Below are 15,775 nucleotides of genomic sequence, written 5' to 3' on the forward strand. Positions count from 1 at the left end.
GGAGGTGGAACGGAGCGGGGATTGCTTAGGAGACTCTCGAGGGCCCGCCTCTCACCTTGCCCTCTGACAGCTGGGGCGTCTCGGTGGCATGGCCCAGCCCTACCCCTCTGAGCAGAAGTTCAGCCACCTGATGGGCGCACCTTTGTGGGTACTCTCAGAGGAGCGGCAGACTGGTGGGGGTCCTACTGGACAGCAAGAATATAGGGCCCTGCCAGGCCGGTGCCGTTCAGTCTCAACTTTGGGGAGATGCCTTTTCTGCTCTTGGGGGTGGAAGAGTGTGCACCAGCCACCGACCAGGGCCACCCCATGCTCACACGGACCCTCCAGATCTTGAAACCCTTTGCGGGCAGTGTGGCTTTACTGTGAACCCTCAGATCCCGCCCTGTGCTTAAACTGCTCACGCATCTGTCTGTTTCTGCTCCAGGTTTCCCCTTACCCTGGGTGTGTAGAGCAGGTCTGGACAGAGAGCTACCAGCCCCTAGCCCGGTGCCATAGGAAGGGACCCGTCCCAGGGCAGAGGTAGGTGGCGAGTTTCAGCTCCACCCAGGGTGAGGAACGCTGCCCATCCCAGGCCCTGGGCTGTCGGGAGGGGCAAAAGTTGCTGTGTCCACAACACAGCTCCCAGAATTCTGCACTGTGGCAAAGTGATTGGCACCTGTCAGCACCAGCCTCTCGCCCCAGCAGCCCTTCCCCTGGTGCCCCCAGTCACCCCCCACCAGAGGCTCTGACAGAAAAGCAGGAGGCCAAGCAGGTTTCTGCTCCCTGAGAGGCTAGCTCTCACTCACTGGGGGCTGCCCAGGTAGGTCCCTGGTCCCAGGAGCCCTAGCACCGTGCACTCAGCCCTCAGCTGGCTCTCTGGAGGTCCTGTGCCTGTCCCCGCGCCCTCCCACCCCCAGCCTGCCCGCCCACCCCACTGCGGGAGCACCGGCTAAGAGCGGACACTCAACCTGCCTAACCTGTCTGACGTCATCGTCTCTCCACCCACCTGGGCCCCAGGTCTCCGCCGCCTGCTCTTCCTGTTCTCAGCTTCCGTCCTCCTGGCTTCCTTGCAGCACCCCCACCTGCCAGAGCTGAGCCTCCCAGGCCCTGCCTAGCTTCAAGTGGGCCCTCAAGCCTCTGCCTGCGGAAGTTTCTTTACCCCCAATGAGAGGAGCGGCAGATCCAGGTCTCTGGAGAGCCGAGGGTTGAGGGCGTGGAGGCAACGCGGAGTCCTGTCACCTCTGCCCCTAAAGACACTTATACCCTCCATGCGCAGCCAGGATGGGGAACAGAGCCGAGGAAGATTATAACTTTGTCTTCAAGGGTGAGTTGGGGTCTGTAAATAGAGAGACCGTCAGAGCCAGAGAGCGTCCCTCCTGTCTTTTTACCTGTTACTAGGACCCTCCCAGGGCCCATCATTCCTTTGGAGAAGAAAGCAAGCTGCGGGGAGGGGGAGGGTCTGCTTCCTGGGGCAAAAGTTCTGGAGCCGCCGGAGGGCTCTACTCCTGCAGATAATGATGGTGATCGCTCCCTGGCGGGGCTAAGTTAGGCCCCTCTGCTCCATTCACGAAGGAAGCCCACATCCTTAGAATTGCCAAGCACCGCAGCACAAGGGACGGAGGTCAGACTTCAGAGAGGACTTCCCTCCTGAGAAGAGGGAATAACCTTGAAAGGAAGAAAGTCCTGTTTCTGGGTGGGTGTGCAGGAAAGAAGAGAAAGGAGAGCTTTGTCCGTTTCAGGGTGAAGACAGGGAAGATGTCATAGAACAAGAGCAGGGTCTAATAGAACCTGGAAGACTCCGAGGGCTGGGGCCTTGTCTGCTGTCCCTTGGCAGCCCCTTTGGGCCCAAATACCAGGCACAGGGTCACCTTGGCTGATCCTGGAAGTATGCATGCATCTTTCCTGCTTCTTGACCTCAGCCCCTGCGATGGACCCCTGTAGACCCCAGCCCCCACGCACCCCCACTTCCACGTCTCCTTCGGGGTAGGGTGGACTGCAGAGCTGTGATTCCCTGTGCCACCACCCCACTCCCTGCCTCTCCCAGCCTAAGCCCCACCCTCACTTGAGCTGGGACGCAGGCCACTCCGGTTGGGGAACCAGTACTCCGGGCCTATGTCTCAGGAAGGGGAGGCTGGGGCGGCACTGCTACTAGTAACTGCCCTTTCCTGAGCGCTTCTCTGTGCCAGCCCTGAGCCCATCAGTCTCCATAACGGCCCCAAAACCTATCTGTCCTCTTGCAAGCGTAGTAGGCAGGAGCCAGGCTCGCTGTCCAGATCTCAGCTCTGTCGACTAGTTCGTGCAGGTGGGGGTCTCCAGAAGCAGATACTGAGAAGTTTGGGGTGTAAGTTGTCTAATCTGGCTCAACACCAGTGAAAGGAAGGGAGAGGAGATGCAGGGAGAAGCCAGACTGCAACACAGGGTCACAGAGCCTCGGGCAAGGGCGGCAGGCGCTGTGCTGCGCTCACCTTGCTTGGGCACCCGAGGCAGGCGGCCCCAGAGCGGCTGCTGTCAGCACTAGGGCAGGAGCCGAGGAGGGAGCTGGCCGCAGGGGGCTCGTCCTTCCTTGAAGGCAGAGCGAGGTGGGGGGCACACCTCTGTTTGCGAGGCCAGCCGCACTGGCTGGTACCAGCCACATCCCCCCCAAGTGTTTGTTTTGCTGTCCTGTAGAAATGGGATTGTGATCACGGTACTTGCCTCCTGGTGCTGTGGTGGGGGTTAAAGGAGCCAATAGGCGTGAGGCTCTCAGGGTGTGCCTGGCACATAGTAGGCGCTCAACCACTGTTAACACCTAGTGTCTCCGTTTTACGGATGACGATGAGACAGTGAGGAGCTGACAAATGGTCACAAAGTCAACGCTCAAACCCAAGTCTGGGGGGCTCCAAAGCCCTTGCCCTGAGCACCCTCTGGGCATGAGGGCAGGGCTAGGAGCCCACCCACTGGCAGGGGTGAGCGGGATGAGGTTCCCAGCAGGGGGGAGGCAGGGATACACACCCACCCACGCCCACACTGCTCCCAGCTCCTTCCTGCCCTGCACACCTTTGAGGGGGCTTTCTAGATTTTATAAACAAGGAAACTGAAATGTAGAAAAGCTGAGTCGCTTGTTCAAGGTCACTAGCTAGTGAGAGGCCGAGTGGGGGACCGGCGCCCTGAATATGTGGCTCCCAGGGCGCCAGCCTCATGGTCCTCCTGTAGTCCTCCTGTTGGCTCTGGGTTGTGCAATGTGTGGGTCGTCCTTGCATCAGACCCCTTGCCCTACTCCAGCCCCCAGCTCTGCTGTGGTGGGTAAAGCTGAGCCCTGGGTGCTGTGCACCAGCCCAGAGGCTCTTCACGGCCTCCCCAGTAGACCCCGGTCCCTGGAACCCCAACAGTGAAAGCACCGGCCCGCTGGCAACAGTCAGCCTGGGCAGTATCTCATTTACTTCTAACAATAATCCGCGAAATAGATAGTATTGTTATTCCCATTTTTCATGTGAAAACGCACGTCAGGGTAGGCCCGTCCAACACCTGGCCCTGTGTCCTTCCTTGGGGACAGCGGGATCCTAACTTCTTACCCCCCCTGAACTTTCCTCCCTCCCCCGATGTGTCACCTGCCAAATGTTCTCCCCACATTTGTGTTCGCATGGCAGCTTCCTGCACGCACGCACACATGCCGAGCCTCCCCGTCCTCACAGCTCAGACACAGACAGGCACAACGCTGTCACACGGCCTAGTCCAGAAACATGTTCGCTCCCCAGACCTACAGCCCTGTCCACATCCACACACCCTGCCAACCTCATAGCCCCTCAACACCGACACCCACAAACAGCCCGAGGAGGCGCCCATCACCAGAAGTGCAGGCTGACTGCACAGACCTGACCAAGAACCTTTCCAGGCCTGCAGCCCGAACTCTTGGCCCCTCACCTGGGAAGTCTGGAAGCCTCTGCCAGGAGGCCTGGCTCCTCCCGCGGTTTCCTGGGCTCGGCTCCCGTTCCCGTTCCTGATGCGTGGACCCCCGATCTCAGCCCTGCCTCTCCCCTCCTGCAGTGGTGCTGATCGGCGAGTCGGGTGTGGGGAAGACCAACCTACTGTCCCGGTTCACGCGGAATGAGTTCAGCCACGACAGCCGGACCACCATCGGGGTTGAGTTCTCCACCCGCACCGTCATGCTGGGCACGGCCGCCGTGAAGGCTCAGATATGGGACACAGCTGGCCTGGAGCGGTACCGAGCCATCACCTCCGCGTGAGCCCGGGCTGGGGGCGCTGGGGAAGTTGGGGAGCACCTCCGGAGGAGAGGCTGCAGGGCCATGTGCTCCCTGGGTGGATCCCGGGACTCCGTGGCCCGGTGAGCCCAGATGCCGAGAGCCACATGGCCTGAGGCAGGATACAGTGGTACCAGCTGCCAGAGCGAAGAGCCCCAGCCTCTGGGCCACTTCCCGAGCCTTTGCTCCATGTCCAGGGAGGAACGAGGCACTTGCCAGTGGGCATTTGGTGTAAGCCTCAAAGTACTGTAGACCTAAGATTCTATAATTAATCCCTGCTTAATACAAGAACTCGAGGCTCAAGCAGGGACGTCCCCCATCCCGGGTCAGACTGTGGGACCGAGAGTGGCCTCACTTCTGCTTTGCACTTGGCACCCCGTGCCGTTTCAGCGCACACCTGGAGAGCTGGCCCCGGAGATGCGTCTTATACGCACAGGAGGCGGAGGCCCCGCCTAGCAATTCCCGGTCAGCGGCAGGCCGGCCGTGAGCAGGGTAGTCTCCGTGTGCGATGGCGGACGGCACCTGCCGACGGGGCAGCGAGCAGGAGTTCAGGGTCCAATCACACACACGCTCAGCACTCTCGGCCTGGTCACCGGAGCTCTTACGAGCCTCAGCTGACCCCGCAATAAATCGGGAACAATCAGTCAGCACAATCCGGATGGTAGATGGTAGATGGAGAAGAGTGAGGCTGGACGCTCGCAGGGATGCCTCAGATGGTCAGCTCTGGGACTGCTGCGTGGGGTGGGCATTTAGCTGGTCCTAGAAAGACACGGCCACGGGACAGAACGGGCACTGTGGCGCGGAAGCCACGTGAGGAACACCCCACTGAAGGTGGGCGTCCGAGAGGCCGAGTTGACTGGGGCCCCAGTGCACCTGGGTGGACAGCAAGGGCTAACATCAGCACAGAAGACCCAGGGAAGTGGTGGCAGAAAGGCAGGAGGGAGCCAGTGGTTTCAGAGAAGGAGGGGCTGCTTTAGAGTCCTCCCCCCCGTACCTGTAGCCCCAGAGGGCTCAGCATCAGGCCCAGAGGCTGGAGTTGCCCCGACCAGATGTGGGTCCCTGGACCTCAGCTTTCATATTTCCCCATCTCTGGTACTCACCTCTGACCTTGCCTCTGTCGCCCCCTCCACCCCCCGCCCAGGTACTATCGCGGCGCGGTGGGGGCCCTGCTGGTGTTTGACCTAACAAAGCACCAGACCTATGCCGTGGTGGAGCGCTGGCTGAAGGAACTCTATGACCACGCCGAGGCCACGATCGTGGTCATGCTCGTGGGCAACAAGAGTGACCTCCAGCAGGCCCGGGAGGTGCCCACTGAAGAGGCCCGAATGTTCGCCGGTGAGAGCTCCCCCCCAGGCCGGCCTGTCCCCTCCAGCCCAGCCCCTGTGCTCCAGCTCCCGCCTCCCCAGCCCCTGCTCCTGCCCTGGGGTCCCCTACCTGCATCGCATCTTCCTCAGAGTCTCCCAGACCCGCCTCTCCGTCACCCTGTGTCCCTCATCCCGGTCCCACCACTTGCCCCAGGGTTGTCTTTATGGGCAATTATTTGTCGTTGACTTTAAGGCAGGCCACTCTGTGAAGCTCAGGGATCCAGGGTGTGACAGGTGCGCTCCCCACGACCTGCTGCAGTCACGCTTTCCCCAGGAGGCCTCTGGGGTCAGAGGCAGCAAGATGCAGTGGTTAAGGGTGCAGGTCCCATGGCCCAGCCTCATGTCTCCTGGCCAGTCCTTTGTTCAGTCTCTCTGTGCTGCTGGGCTTCAGCTTCCTCTTGCGCGAAAAGGGATCATATCCAGCCCTACTTCACAGGTGGTTTCAAGCACGAAATGAGCTACACATGCCGGGGGGTTAGCACATTGCAAATGTACACAGTAAACATGAGGTAAATATTATTATTGTGTTTCCCTTCCTGCCAGAAAACAATGGGCTGCTATTCCTGGAGACCTCGGCCCTGGATTCCACCAATGTTGAGCTGGCCTTCGAGACTGTCCTCAAAGGTTAGAGCCCCTGCCTCGATCTGGCAGCCCCATTCCATCCCCGCAGCTTCTGTGGGCAGTGGTGGGAATGCAGACGGCCAGTCCTTGCCCACCGCCAATGATTCCTCAGTCCCTCCGTGGGCCCCCAACCCTCTCAGAGCCTCCCTAGTGCCCCCTGCCTCTAAGCCTGAGGCTGGGGGGAAGGAACCAGAAGGCCACACTTCCCGGGGAGCTAAGGATTAGCCCTTCTCCACCCAGGTAAGTAGAAGGGACCCAGGTGCCCAGACTCCACTTCCTTCCAGCAAAGCCTCCTTGAAGTGTGGTCGCACGCCGTCCTCAGCGACGCCGTGCCATGTGTGTCGGGGGAGCGTGGGCTCTTGGTCTTCTGACCCCGTCACTGCCCTCCACCCCCCTCAGAGATCTTCACCAAAGTGTCCAAGCAGAGGCAGAACAGCAGCCGGACCAACGCCATCACTCTGGGCAGCGCCCAGGCTGGGCAGGAGCTGGGCCCTGGTCAGAAGAGGGCCTGTTGCATCAGCCTCTGACCCTGGCTAGCGCCCGCCCTGCCTCCACTGGCCTTCTGGTGCCCCACTCCCACCCCAATCCCCAGGACCGTTCCCTGGCCTGTGGGTCCAGATGTCAGAGTAGCCCCACAGACCTTCATGTTCCCCCGACCCCCATATCTCTATTACCTGTGCCCCCCCCCCCAGATTGGCCTTCAAATAAAGCTGTGTTTTGTACCAACGCCTGGCCAGCCTGCTGCCTCCCATCCTTGTCTCCCCTTCACCTCTGGCCCCTCTGAGCTTGTGTTCCCCTCCCCCACCGCCATCCTCCCCACCACACCCACTGCCCCCCAGGGCCAGCTGCCTCTGGAGTCCTGTGGTCTGGGGACAGTGCCAAGGGGGAGGGAGGTGCCCACCCTTCCCTCTGCCAACCCCCAGGGCAGGTGGGGGAGGGAGGACAGCATGGCCAAGAGGGGGTATCTGGAAGGAGAGACAAAGGAAATCACCGTCAGGCACCATCTGGTGCCTAGGGCCCCGGTGCCAAGAACTGAGGTCACTCCAATGCCAGGGGTGAGGGAAGGAGGCAGGGGGAGGTGTTGGAGAGAAGGGGAAGTCAGGGCCAGCCCTGTCTGCGTGGGCCTGGGAGGTGGAGGGTCCAAGCCTCCTACCCAGTTTGCAGCCTGACCCCCAGAGAAACAGGAGTGTGGGGTATAGGGATGGACTGAAGCTGCTGGGATGAGTGGGGAATGTCTCCCTGGAGCTGGCTGTGCAGGCAGGGTCTCCCACACCCCACCTGGCCCTGGCCATCCCCTGCTTTGCAGGACAGGCTGCACCCCCACCCCCCACCCCAGGAAGACAAGGTGGTATATGGGGAGAAAAGGGAGGGAACCGAAGGCCTGGAGACTCCAGTAGGGAGCTGTGGAGAGCAGGTGGGAGCCAGCCATTTCCTGCAAGGGGGCAGGGCCCCCAGAGTCACACTGGAGAAGACCCCCAGTTGCAATTCCCATGATGGTCCCCTCACTCGCCCCACCGTGGGTCGGGCTCACACGCAGAGACAGAGGCCAGAGCCTTAATTAATAATACTTTTAATAAAATTAAGTTCTTAATAGCACATTTAATACATTAACCCTCCCCCTTCTTGGTTCCTCTGCCTTTTGTGCAACATCACTTTGACTTGATTATTCGTGGGTCCGTTTTGTTTCCCGCCTTTATTTTACTTTTGAAGTATTTTTCCTTGGTGGATTTGTACGTGTCTTCACTAGATGCCTCAAATTAAGTCTGACCACAATCCTACTCTACTTTCTACAGTGGAGAGACCATCCCCCTGCCCCAGGGTTGTCTCCCCTCCCACCCTACCCCACCCGCACCCTCCAGCGGGGAAGGGGAAGCCCTCCCCACCCCAGACTCTACCTTCCCAAACTAGCGGGGTTTCTAGGACAAAAAGAGCAGGGGAGAATGTCCCTAGGTGGGGTGAGAAGAGTAAATCGGGGAGAGGGAGATGTGTTTGGGGCCCAGGGCCAGGGAGGGGCTCGACAGGTCTCACGTGCGCAAGCAGGCTCCTCCCAGCCCCCCTGGGACAGGAGGGAGGGCCCGCCCTGAGCTAGGCCGGTGGAAGGCAAGTGCTAAAAAAACAGTTGATTTCTCACATGCAAAAGCCACGCTCCCCAGTTTTCTGTGGGGAGGGTGAGGTGCCCCCAGGCCAGGGCACCCTGGGGGGCCCCTCCCTGAACACTCACAGCAGGAGGTGAACTGGAGCACAGGGTGAGGGACAGCATCCCCCAAAGTCTCTGCTGCCTGCCCCCTGCCTTCGTACCCCTGGGGGCCCATTCTCCCAGGCCTTCAAGGACAGTATCTGCACTGTACCCCGGTGGGTGGGAAGTCCTCCTTGGAGTCTAACTTCCATGAGACAATAAAGCTGGCCTGGAGAGCACAGCACAGCTGTAAAGAGCCCTTACTGAGATCGGTAATCCCACCGCTGCCAAGGAGGCCGAAAGCTAAGTGGGATATTGGGTGGGAACAAGGACGGAGGAGTGACCCCCTGTCTTCGTGAAGCTCTGAGAAGGTGGGAAGTATGTGCATGTCTGTTTCTAGAATAACCTACCAGGCTCTTGAATCAATCCCTCGTGGGGTGGATTGAGGTTACACTTCAACAAGGACTTCCTCTGGCCTGGGAGAAGCAGGAGACCCAGGAGGGTCTGAGCAGAGCGGTCTCCAGCCCCCCTGAGAGCCCCAAGAGGACACAGCACTTTGGAGTAAGGACTGCTCTGCAGAGACCTGCGGACAGACAGGGTGGCAGGCCCCCGGTGCCAGGGCAGGGGGGAGCCTGCAGGCAGACATGCTCACCTCCGCGGCGCAGCTTGGCTCCCATGCATTTGAAATGATCAATGTCCATCTTTCAAAGACCCTGGGGACGGAGCCCCTCATCTGTTTGTCCTACAATTTAAAAATCCAAGGATTCTCAGAATCAACCCCAGCAGACTGGAAGCTCCGACCTCCACTAGCACCAGCTTCCACCCCGGTCTCTGGAGACGGGGGGTTCCTCACACGCAGGCTGGACTCGACCGCTTCCCTCCTCTACTTTCCTCTTCGTTACAACTTTTATACATTCTACTGGACCCAGGGGCCCTCGATGCTACTAAACTTTAAGCTATCTGAATATCGTCTACTAAGTAACTAGTAATTCTTTCTTTTCTCTAGGATTATATGAAATAAATTTGAATTATTATTATTAATAATTATTATTTTGTAGTATTCTTTTCTTTTAAACCCCTCGGTTTCTTTCTTTTTCTTCTCTCTCTCTCTCTCTCTCTCATTTTTGGTTAAACAAAACAAAACAAAACAAAACTATTTCTCTTAAATCTCGCGCCTCTCTGAGGGTTCCCGCAGGCCTGCTAGGCCTCAGCTCTGGACTTCCCCTCCCCACTCGCCCCTGGGACAGGGCAGGGGAAGGGGGGGCAGCCCAGGATCCTCAGTCCAAGCGTCTTCCTTTCTTGTTAATCCCTTTCTTTGTTTGGCTCTGCGGTTCCCCCGAGGGGGAGGGGAGCGGGGAGGGGGCCCATGGAGTGAAATCCAATCTACTAGCGGGGCCCCGGAGGGACCAGGTTCCCCCAGCCCCCCCATCTCCACCACACATCCCAGGATGCTCCCCATGAAAAGCAAATGACATTCCTCCCCAAAAAAAAGTGGGGGAAAAAAGGAACGTAAACCCGAACATATATTAAAAACACTTTTTTTAAGATTTAACTCTGAATACAAATGTATTTTTTTTCTTCTTCTCTCCCTACATATATTCTAAACCTTCTAAAGTTTTTTTATTTTTTTTAAGGATCACTTTATCATAAAATAAAATATCCTTTTCATATAATAAATTACCTAATAAAAAGTCTTTTTTTCATATTAGCCCAGGTTCTTTGCTACATTTATACGGTAATAAACGCCTTTATTAAAATAGAATATTAAATTATAAAGAACTGCTTTTTTTTTTTTTTTTTGCTATTTTTGTTTTGTCTCCTCTGTGTTGTTCGCCTATCTCGCTCCCTCTCACGCTTTCTCTCCTCTGTTTTGTCTCTCACTATGTGTGTTTTGCGTTGGTTTCTAGGTTTGGCTCAATTACCAATGGTGGGACTGAATTTTCTGAGCCCCCTAGCCTAACAGTCTTCTGCCTTTGTGGGTAAGAAGTGGAGAGGGGGAGGGGGATCGACAGACAGACGTCCCTTCTTCCCACCCCCCTCCCCACCCCCCTCGGCGACCAAGGGCGCCCATTTGGTTTGGTTTCTATTGTACAGACATCGCAGGATGGCTCACGTTGGCGGGAAGGAGGGAAGTTGTCACAGGCCACTTTCCCGACTGTGACCTCCTTCCTCTCCCCTCCCTGGCTGGTGGTCTGCAGGGGTAGGCTGAGAAGAGGTGAGTGAATTCACAACAGGAGGAAGGAGAGGAGGAAATCCCCCCTGTACCTTCATCCCTGCACCCCCTCTCCATCAGATAGAATGGGACTCCCGAGCATAAGTGCTCAGAGATCACCTAGAACAGCCCCGCCCCACTATATACAAGCATCTCCCGGGACCCTCAGGGACTCCCATCCCCCACCTGCTCCTGGCCCGGCCAGCGGAACCAGGAGGGTGGGAGGCTGGTGGTAGCCCCAAGTGAGCCTTAGGGAAGCAGTGGAGGTGGGGGTGCTAGGCCTGTTAGCGATACCGGACCCGGACTTTGCTATGTCCCAGTCCCGCCTGGCCAAGGTCGGAGCTCTCTCTGAAGACCCAGACTCTCTCCTCAACCACAATGGGTGGGACAGGGACTTCATGATTTGATCACTAATAGGGGTTTGGGTCAGGTCCAGAGAGGGGGCACAGGGCGTGGGAACTACGGGGGAGGAACAGCCCCTCTGTCCACCAGCCTCTCCCTCCTTCCTGCCCCTTGAACAGCAGACCCTGCCTCTCCTCCGCCTGCCGCCAGAGGATCCAGCCCAAGAATTGTTCCTTAAACACAGTGCCCAAAGATGGTAGAGGCAGAGGTTTGACCCTTGATGTACCCCAGTATTAGTCCCCTCCTCAAATTTTCACTGAGAATGGGGATACATTCCATCAAGAATTCGAGCTGTTTCTTTGGAGGGGTAGGGAGGGCCTCCAGATGTCAGAAGAGGAATTAAGGGGGGCGTCCATCCAAATGCTCTTCTCCCCCACCTCTCCCCAGAAGGACGGTGAGCCCAAAGCTGGACTAGAAGGGGCAGGAGGGAGGGGGAGAAGGGAAGAAAGAGACAGAGGAGGACAGAGCTGGGAGCAACAGCCATCAAGGGCAAGCAAAGAGGAGAGCTGGTGGAAAGAGCAAAGGGGAGAGGAGAGCCCAAAGGAGGAAAGATGGGGAGGATAGGGTGAGGGGCAGCCGGAGGGGCCGACAGGAGCTCACTCTCCAGACCCCTCCACCCAGCTCTGTGGGGAGATGAGCTCTGAGCCCTTTACAGATTGACATGCTTCCCCCCCAACCCCAGGGACTCTGTGCAGACTTCTGAAACGGCCCCAACTCCCTTAGACCCCTGGAAACCCAGGAGCAGATGCCCAAACAGGATATGGCATATGGCGGTGGGGGGTCTAAAGGGTCATGTGAGGAGGTGAAAGGTCAGGGCCAGAGAGGGCTTGAGGGTTGGAAAGAGCCCCTCTAGATCCAGATGATAATTCTCCCCCTCCCTTTCCCCAATCCCCTCCACAGAGGAAAGGGTAGTGTGACACAGATGGGGAGTGGACAGAGGGGTCAGGATGCCTTATCGGCGGCCTCTGGCAAAACAAAAGTTTCTCGTAGCTGCTTCCAGATTGAAGGGTGTGTTGAGGTATCAGAGTTGTGACTCTAGTAAGTTTCCTGCCTGGCCCCTCCCAACCTTCCCAGGACGGGGTGACCAGAGGTTCTGAAAGTGGCCCACCCCCTAGCCACCGTCGCCTCCCCTCCCCCTCCCCACGGAGCGAGTATCTCTAAGCACCTTGCCCCTCAGATCACTGATTTCCAAAAGGCCCCGGTGGAAAACAGATCCAGGGCGGGCCCCCTGGGGAGGGAGCCAGGAGGCCTGGGGCAGGGGGCTTAGGAGAATATTCGGATGGCTTGCGTGGCTGTGATGTGACAGACGGGACACTCCGGGTCCGTCCTCTCGCAGATGCGTACTGCACACTCCATGCAGAACAGGTTGTGTCCGCAGGGCACGAGGGCGGCAGTCACCTCGCTCTCGAAGCACACCATGCAGTCCCGCCCGCCGCCGGGGCTCCGCAGGCCGCCCCCCAGTTTGGAGAAGCCCTGCAGCGGCTCTCCCGGCGGGCGTCTGGGCAGTCCGGCCAGCTCGGGCCCCGCGGAGGCGGCGGGAGAGCGGTGCGCCCCCGGTGGCGCGGCGCGGGCCTTGGCGGACGACGACGACGACGAGGAGGCGGAGGAGAAGAGCACCGAGGTGGGCGTGGCGTTCTCCTGGCCCGCCCAGAGCGGGGGGCTGGTCTCGGCCACGCCGTAGTACACGTCCTGCTTACCCACGCCATAGCCCGGGAACAGGTAGCCGCCGTAGCCGAAGTCCCCGCCCTGCTCGCCCAGGCGTGGGGCCTCAAAGCCCGAGTCCACGGCGCACTCGCCGATGCACCCCAGGCTGTTCTGGCGGAAGGTGGAGAGCGGCTTGCAGCCGGGCGGGTGCACCCTCCAGGCCTCGGAGTAGCGGCTGTCCAGGCCGGCGTCGGGGCTCCCAGCCAGGAAGTCGTTCTCGTTGTTGTACTCGAGGATCTTGCCCGTGCGCACCGCGATGTGCGTCTCGATCTCCTCGCGCGCGCGCTCCACGTTCCCCGGCGCACCCGTGATCTCGAACACCGGGTCGCGGTCGCGGCTCGGCGTGATGATGTACGTGTTGGTCTGCTGCTGGATGCGCTTGATGGTTGCCCCCTTGGGGCCCACCACCAGCCCCACCACGCGGTAGGGCACCCGCACGCGAATGGTCACCTGGCCGGGCAGGGCAGGAGCCACGCCAAAGGCGGCGCCCGACTTGTTGCGCGAGGCGCGGATCATGGAGAAGTGCTCAGCTGCCGAGATGATTTCCCGTCGGGCTGTGGCCACGTCCTCCCGCCGCCCGGTCACCATGAACACGGGCTCCTCGCCACGCACCGGTGTCTTGATGTACGTGTTGGTCTTGGCCCTCAGAGCCTTAATCTTGCAGCCTGGGATGGGGCAAAGTGGAGAGAGGAAACTCACAGGGCAAGAAGGTCTGCGCTGGGGCCAGTCCGCTCCGATAACTACTCAGACACACGGCCAGCGGGGGCCAACGCGCCCTGCCTCTAACAGTCCGTTCGGCGCCTCTGGATCAAGCACAGATTTCCACGTGTGCCAGCTTTCCCTCCAGGTCCACGGAGGACCCTCCCAACCCAGTCACTCCTTGAAACCAGTAAATAACCGCTGACCCTCCCAGACAAGCTGCTAACCTCAAATCGCCTAACTGCTCCCAACCATGCGCCGTTCCCTCACTTTCCCTACTGATTCCCGGCCACCCACAAACTTCCACATCACTTCATCACACACCTCTCCCCCCACCACCAAAGTCTATCACTGACCTCGAGCTTTCCACAGAACCCCAAAGTACTCAGGAACCCCACAATCGTCTCCTGACTTGAGCTCCATTCATTAAAAGTGTCCTCCAGTCTACTCAGGGAACATGGACCCCATTTCCTCTATGATCTGTGTTCCGCCCCCCATGCCTTCCACCCATTAATGTCTCTCAGAGGGCCCCAAATTCATAGCAAGTCTGCAGCAACCAGCCGAGTGTGGGAGACCGGGAAGGGTCTGAGAATCGGAGTTTCGAAGGGAAAGGAGAAGTATGAAGATGCAAAGAATAATGAGTGAGGGCCAGCCCCTGACCCTATGGACACTCCGGCCACCCTGTCCGCTGGGGGCAGGGGAGCTGAGCCCGGCAGGGGAGCTGAGCCCAGCTGGGGACTGAGGAGGTGAGGGGCCTATACTCGTGCTCTGAAGCAGGAGTGGGTTACAGCTGGGAGACTGCAGGGAGAGGCAGGAAGAGCAAGAGGAAAGCCTAGACAAAGAGAGACAAAGAGGGAGAAGGGGAAGAGAAGAGTCAGGGAGGCTAGCACGGTACGGCATCTCTAAAGGCTGCAGTCCTCCAATGGCCGACTGGGCGAGCCTTCCTCCTCCTCTCCCAAGTTCCTGCTCCCTGCCCCTAGCTTCACACACAGCCAGGCTCACGCATCGTCTCGAGGCACACATGCCACACGTGTGTGAGTTTGCACACACACGGACCTAGGAGCTGTGATGCACTGTGCGCCTTTATCTAAACAATACTTGCGCACACCCAGGGTGCTCACATTCACACGCATGCACACACACACACACACACACACACACACGTGCGCGGACGCACCCCCCCTCCCCGCCCCCGCCACGGATGGCCTGTGTTCGACCTTTTCATCTACCCCACTCTCCCACCGTCATCATCCCCGGCTCTCAAAGGGCACATTCCTCTGCACAGCCACAACTTTTGCCCCCAGGCACATGTACACATGGTCACACCCCTCTCCAGGTACACACTCACTGTCCCCTTTCTCATCCCCCCACCCCATGACCTCTTCCTCCCAAAACCAATGCCAGCAGTCCTAGCTTTCCGACTCTGCCCCAGCCCTCCAGCCACAGGCCTGAGGTGAGCTCATTGGCTTCCTCTCCAGCCCCACCAGATAGGCAGGTGGGGGAATGGAGTGGGTTGGGGCAGTGCTCCTCACCTTCAAGGGACCTCAGGAAGGAGAATTTGCTCCTCCCTTTTTGTCTTCAGACCTCTTGGCAGTTGAGAAGTCCTACCTGTTGTCAAGCCCACATCCTTGCTGCTTTAACGTCAGTGAATGTTTGTCCTATGTGTGAGGCCGAGGGGTGAGGAACTGTGATTCCCTCTCCTACAACTCTCTGCTCCCATGGCCTCTGATAGGCACCTGGGTGCTGGCTCAAGTTCTGGGTCCATCAACTTAAGTGAGAGCTGGGTATCTTTGGGGGTTGGGGTGAGGCAGACAGGCCGCGGCAGGAGAGGAAGAAGAAAAGCTAAGGGCCCGGAGGTGCAGAATGGGTGGAGCTCATCCTGGGGTTTGGAACCCTGGAGAAGCATCTCTGGAAGGGAAGACCACAGGGCTTCACCTTTCTAGAGGTCAGAGAGAGGCGTGCTGGCGCTGCAGCAGGGAAGGGAGGTTAGACAAGAGGGAGGACTTCCACGTACTTAAGGACCAAGGGGAGGCTTCTCTTCTCTGAATAGGAGAAATGCCCCCACTTGCATGAGAGACAGGCCCATCTGCTGAGAGGCAGAAGAATGACTCCATGAAATCCTGGGGCCTCCCAAGACCACCCCCACACTCAAGAAAAGATATCAGTGTCCCCACCCAATTCCAGGGCTCTCGGTCCCTAGTGTCTGGCAACAAGAGGAAACCCAACTTTTTGAACCAGAAATCTCAAGAGATGGAGCGCCCCAGGGGGATGAGGAGTGTTTAGGGGAGTGGCATCTCCCCTCCTCCATTCTGGATCTCAAGGCAAAATGCCCCCAACCCCCAAGCGCTTCGGGTAGATGAGGTGGGGTGTGCAGTAGCCC

At 58.7% G+C, this 15,775-nt stretch overlaps 2 protein-coding genes across 4 annotated transcripts in view; one reads left to right on the forward strand and one right to left on the reverse strand.

Annotated features, from left to right (window-relative positions):
* The first annotated feature begins 103 nt into the window (after positions 1-103).
* Positions 104-6,912, forward strand: RAB25 (RAB25, member RAS oncogene family). Of its 3 annotated transcripts, none has more exons than XM_008696562.2 (6): positions 104-519; positions 997-1,303; positions 4,003-4,198; positions 5,359-5,552; positions 6,125-6,205; positions 6,602-6,912. In XM_008696562.2, the coding sequence occupies exons 2-6, from the start codon at positions 1,261-1,263 to the stop codon at positions 6,727-6,729; spliced, it is 642 nt and encodes a 213-aa protein (XP_008694784.1). In that variant the 5' UTR covers positions 104-519; positions 997-1,260; the 3' UTR covers positions 6,730-6,912. The 3 variants fall into 3 exon arrangements, with proteins under 3 accessions (XP_008694784.1, XP_008694786.1, XP_008694785.1); XM_008696564.2 differs by having other exon boundaries at positions 4,003-4,177; XM_008696563.2 differs by having other exon boundaries at positions 1,053-1,303.
* A 5,343-nt stretch (positions 6,913-12,255) lies between these two features.
* Positions 12,256-15,775, reverse strand: part of MEX3A (mex-3 RNA binding family member A) — a 5,159-nt gene continuing 1,639 nt past the window's right edge. Inside the window, exon 2 of the mRNA XM_040634567.1 lies at positions 12,256-13,361. Coding sequence (XP_040490501.1) covers positions 12,256-13,361 — 1,106 coding nt within the window. The remainder of the gene's footprint in view (positions 13,362-15,775) is intronic.

The sequence above is a fragment of the Ursus maritimus genome, unplaced genomic scaffold (assembly GCF_017311325.1).
Source record: "Ursus maritimus isolate PB19 unplaced genomic scaffold, ASM1731132v1 scaffold_2, whole genome shotgun sequence".
Lineage (NCBI taxonomy): Eukaryota > Metazoa > Chordata > Mammalia > Carnivora > Ursidae > Ursus > Ursus maritimus.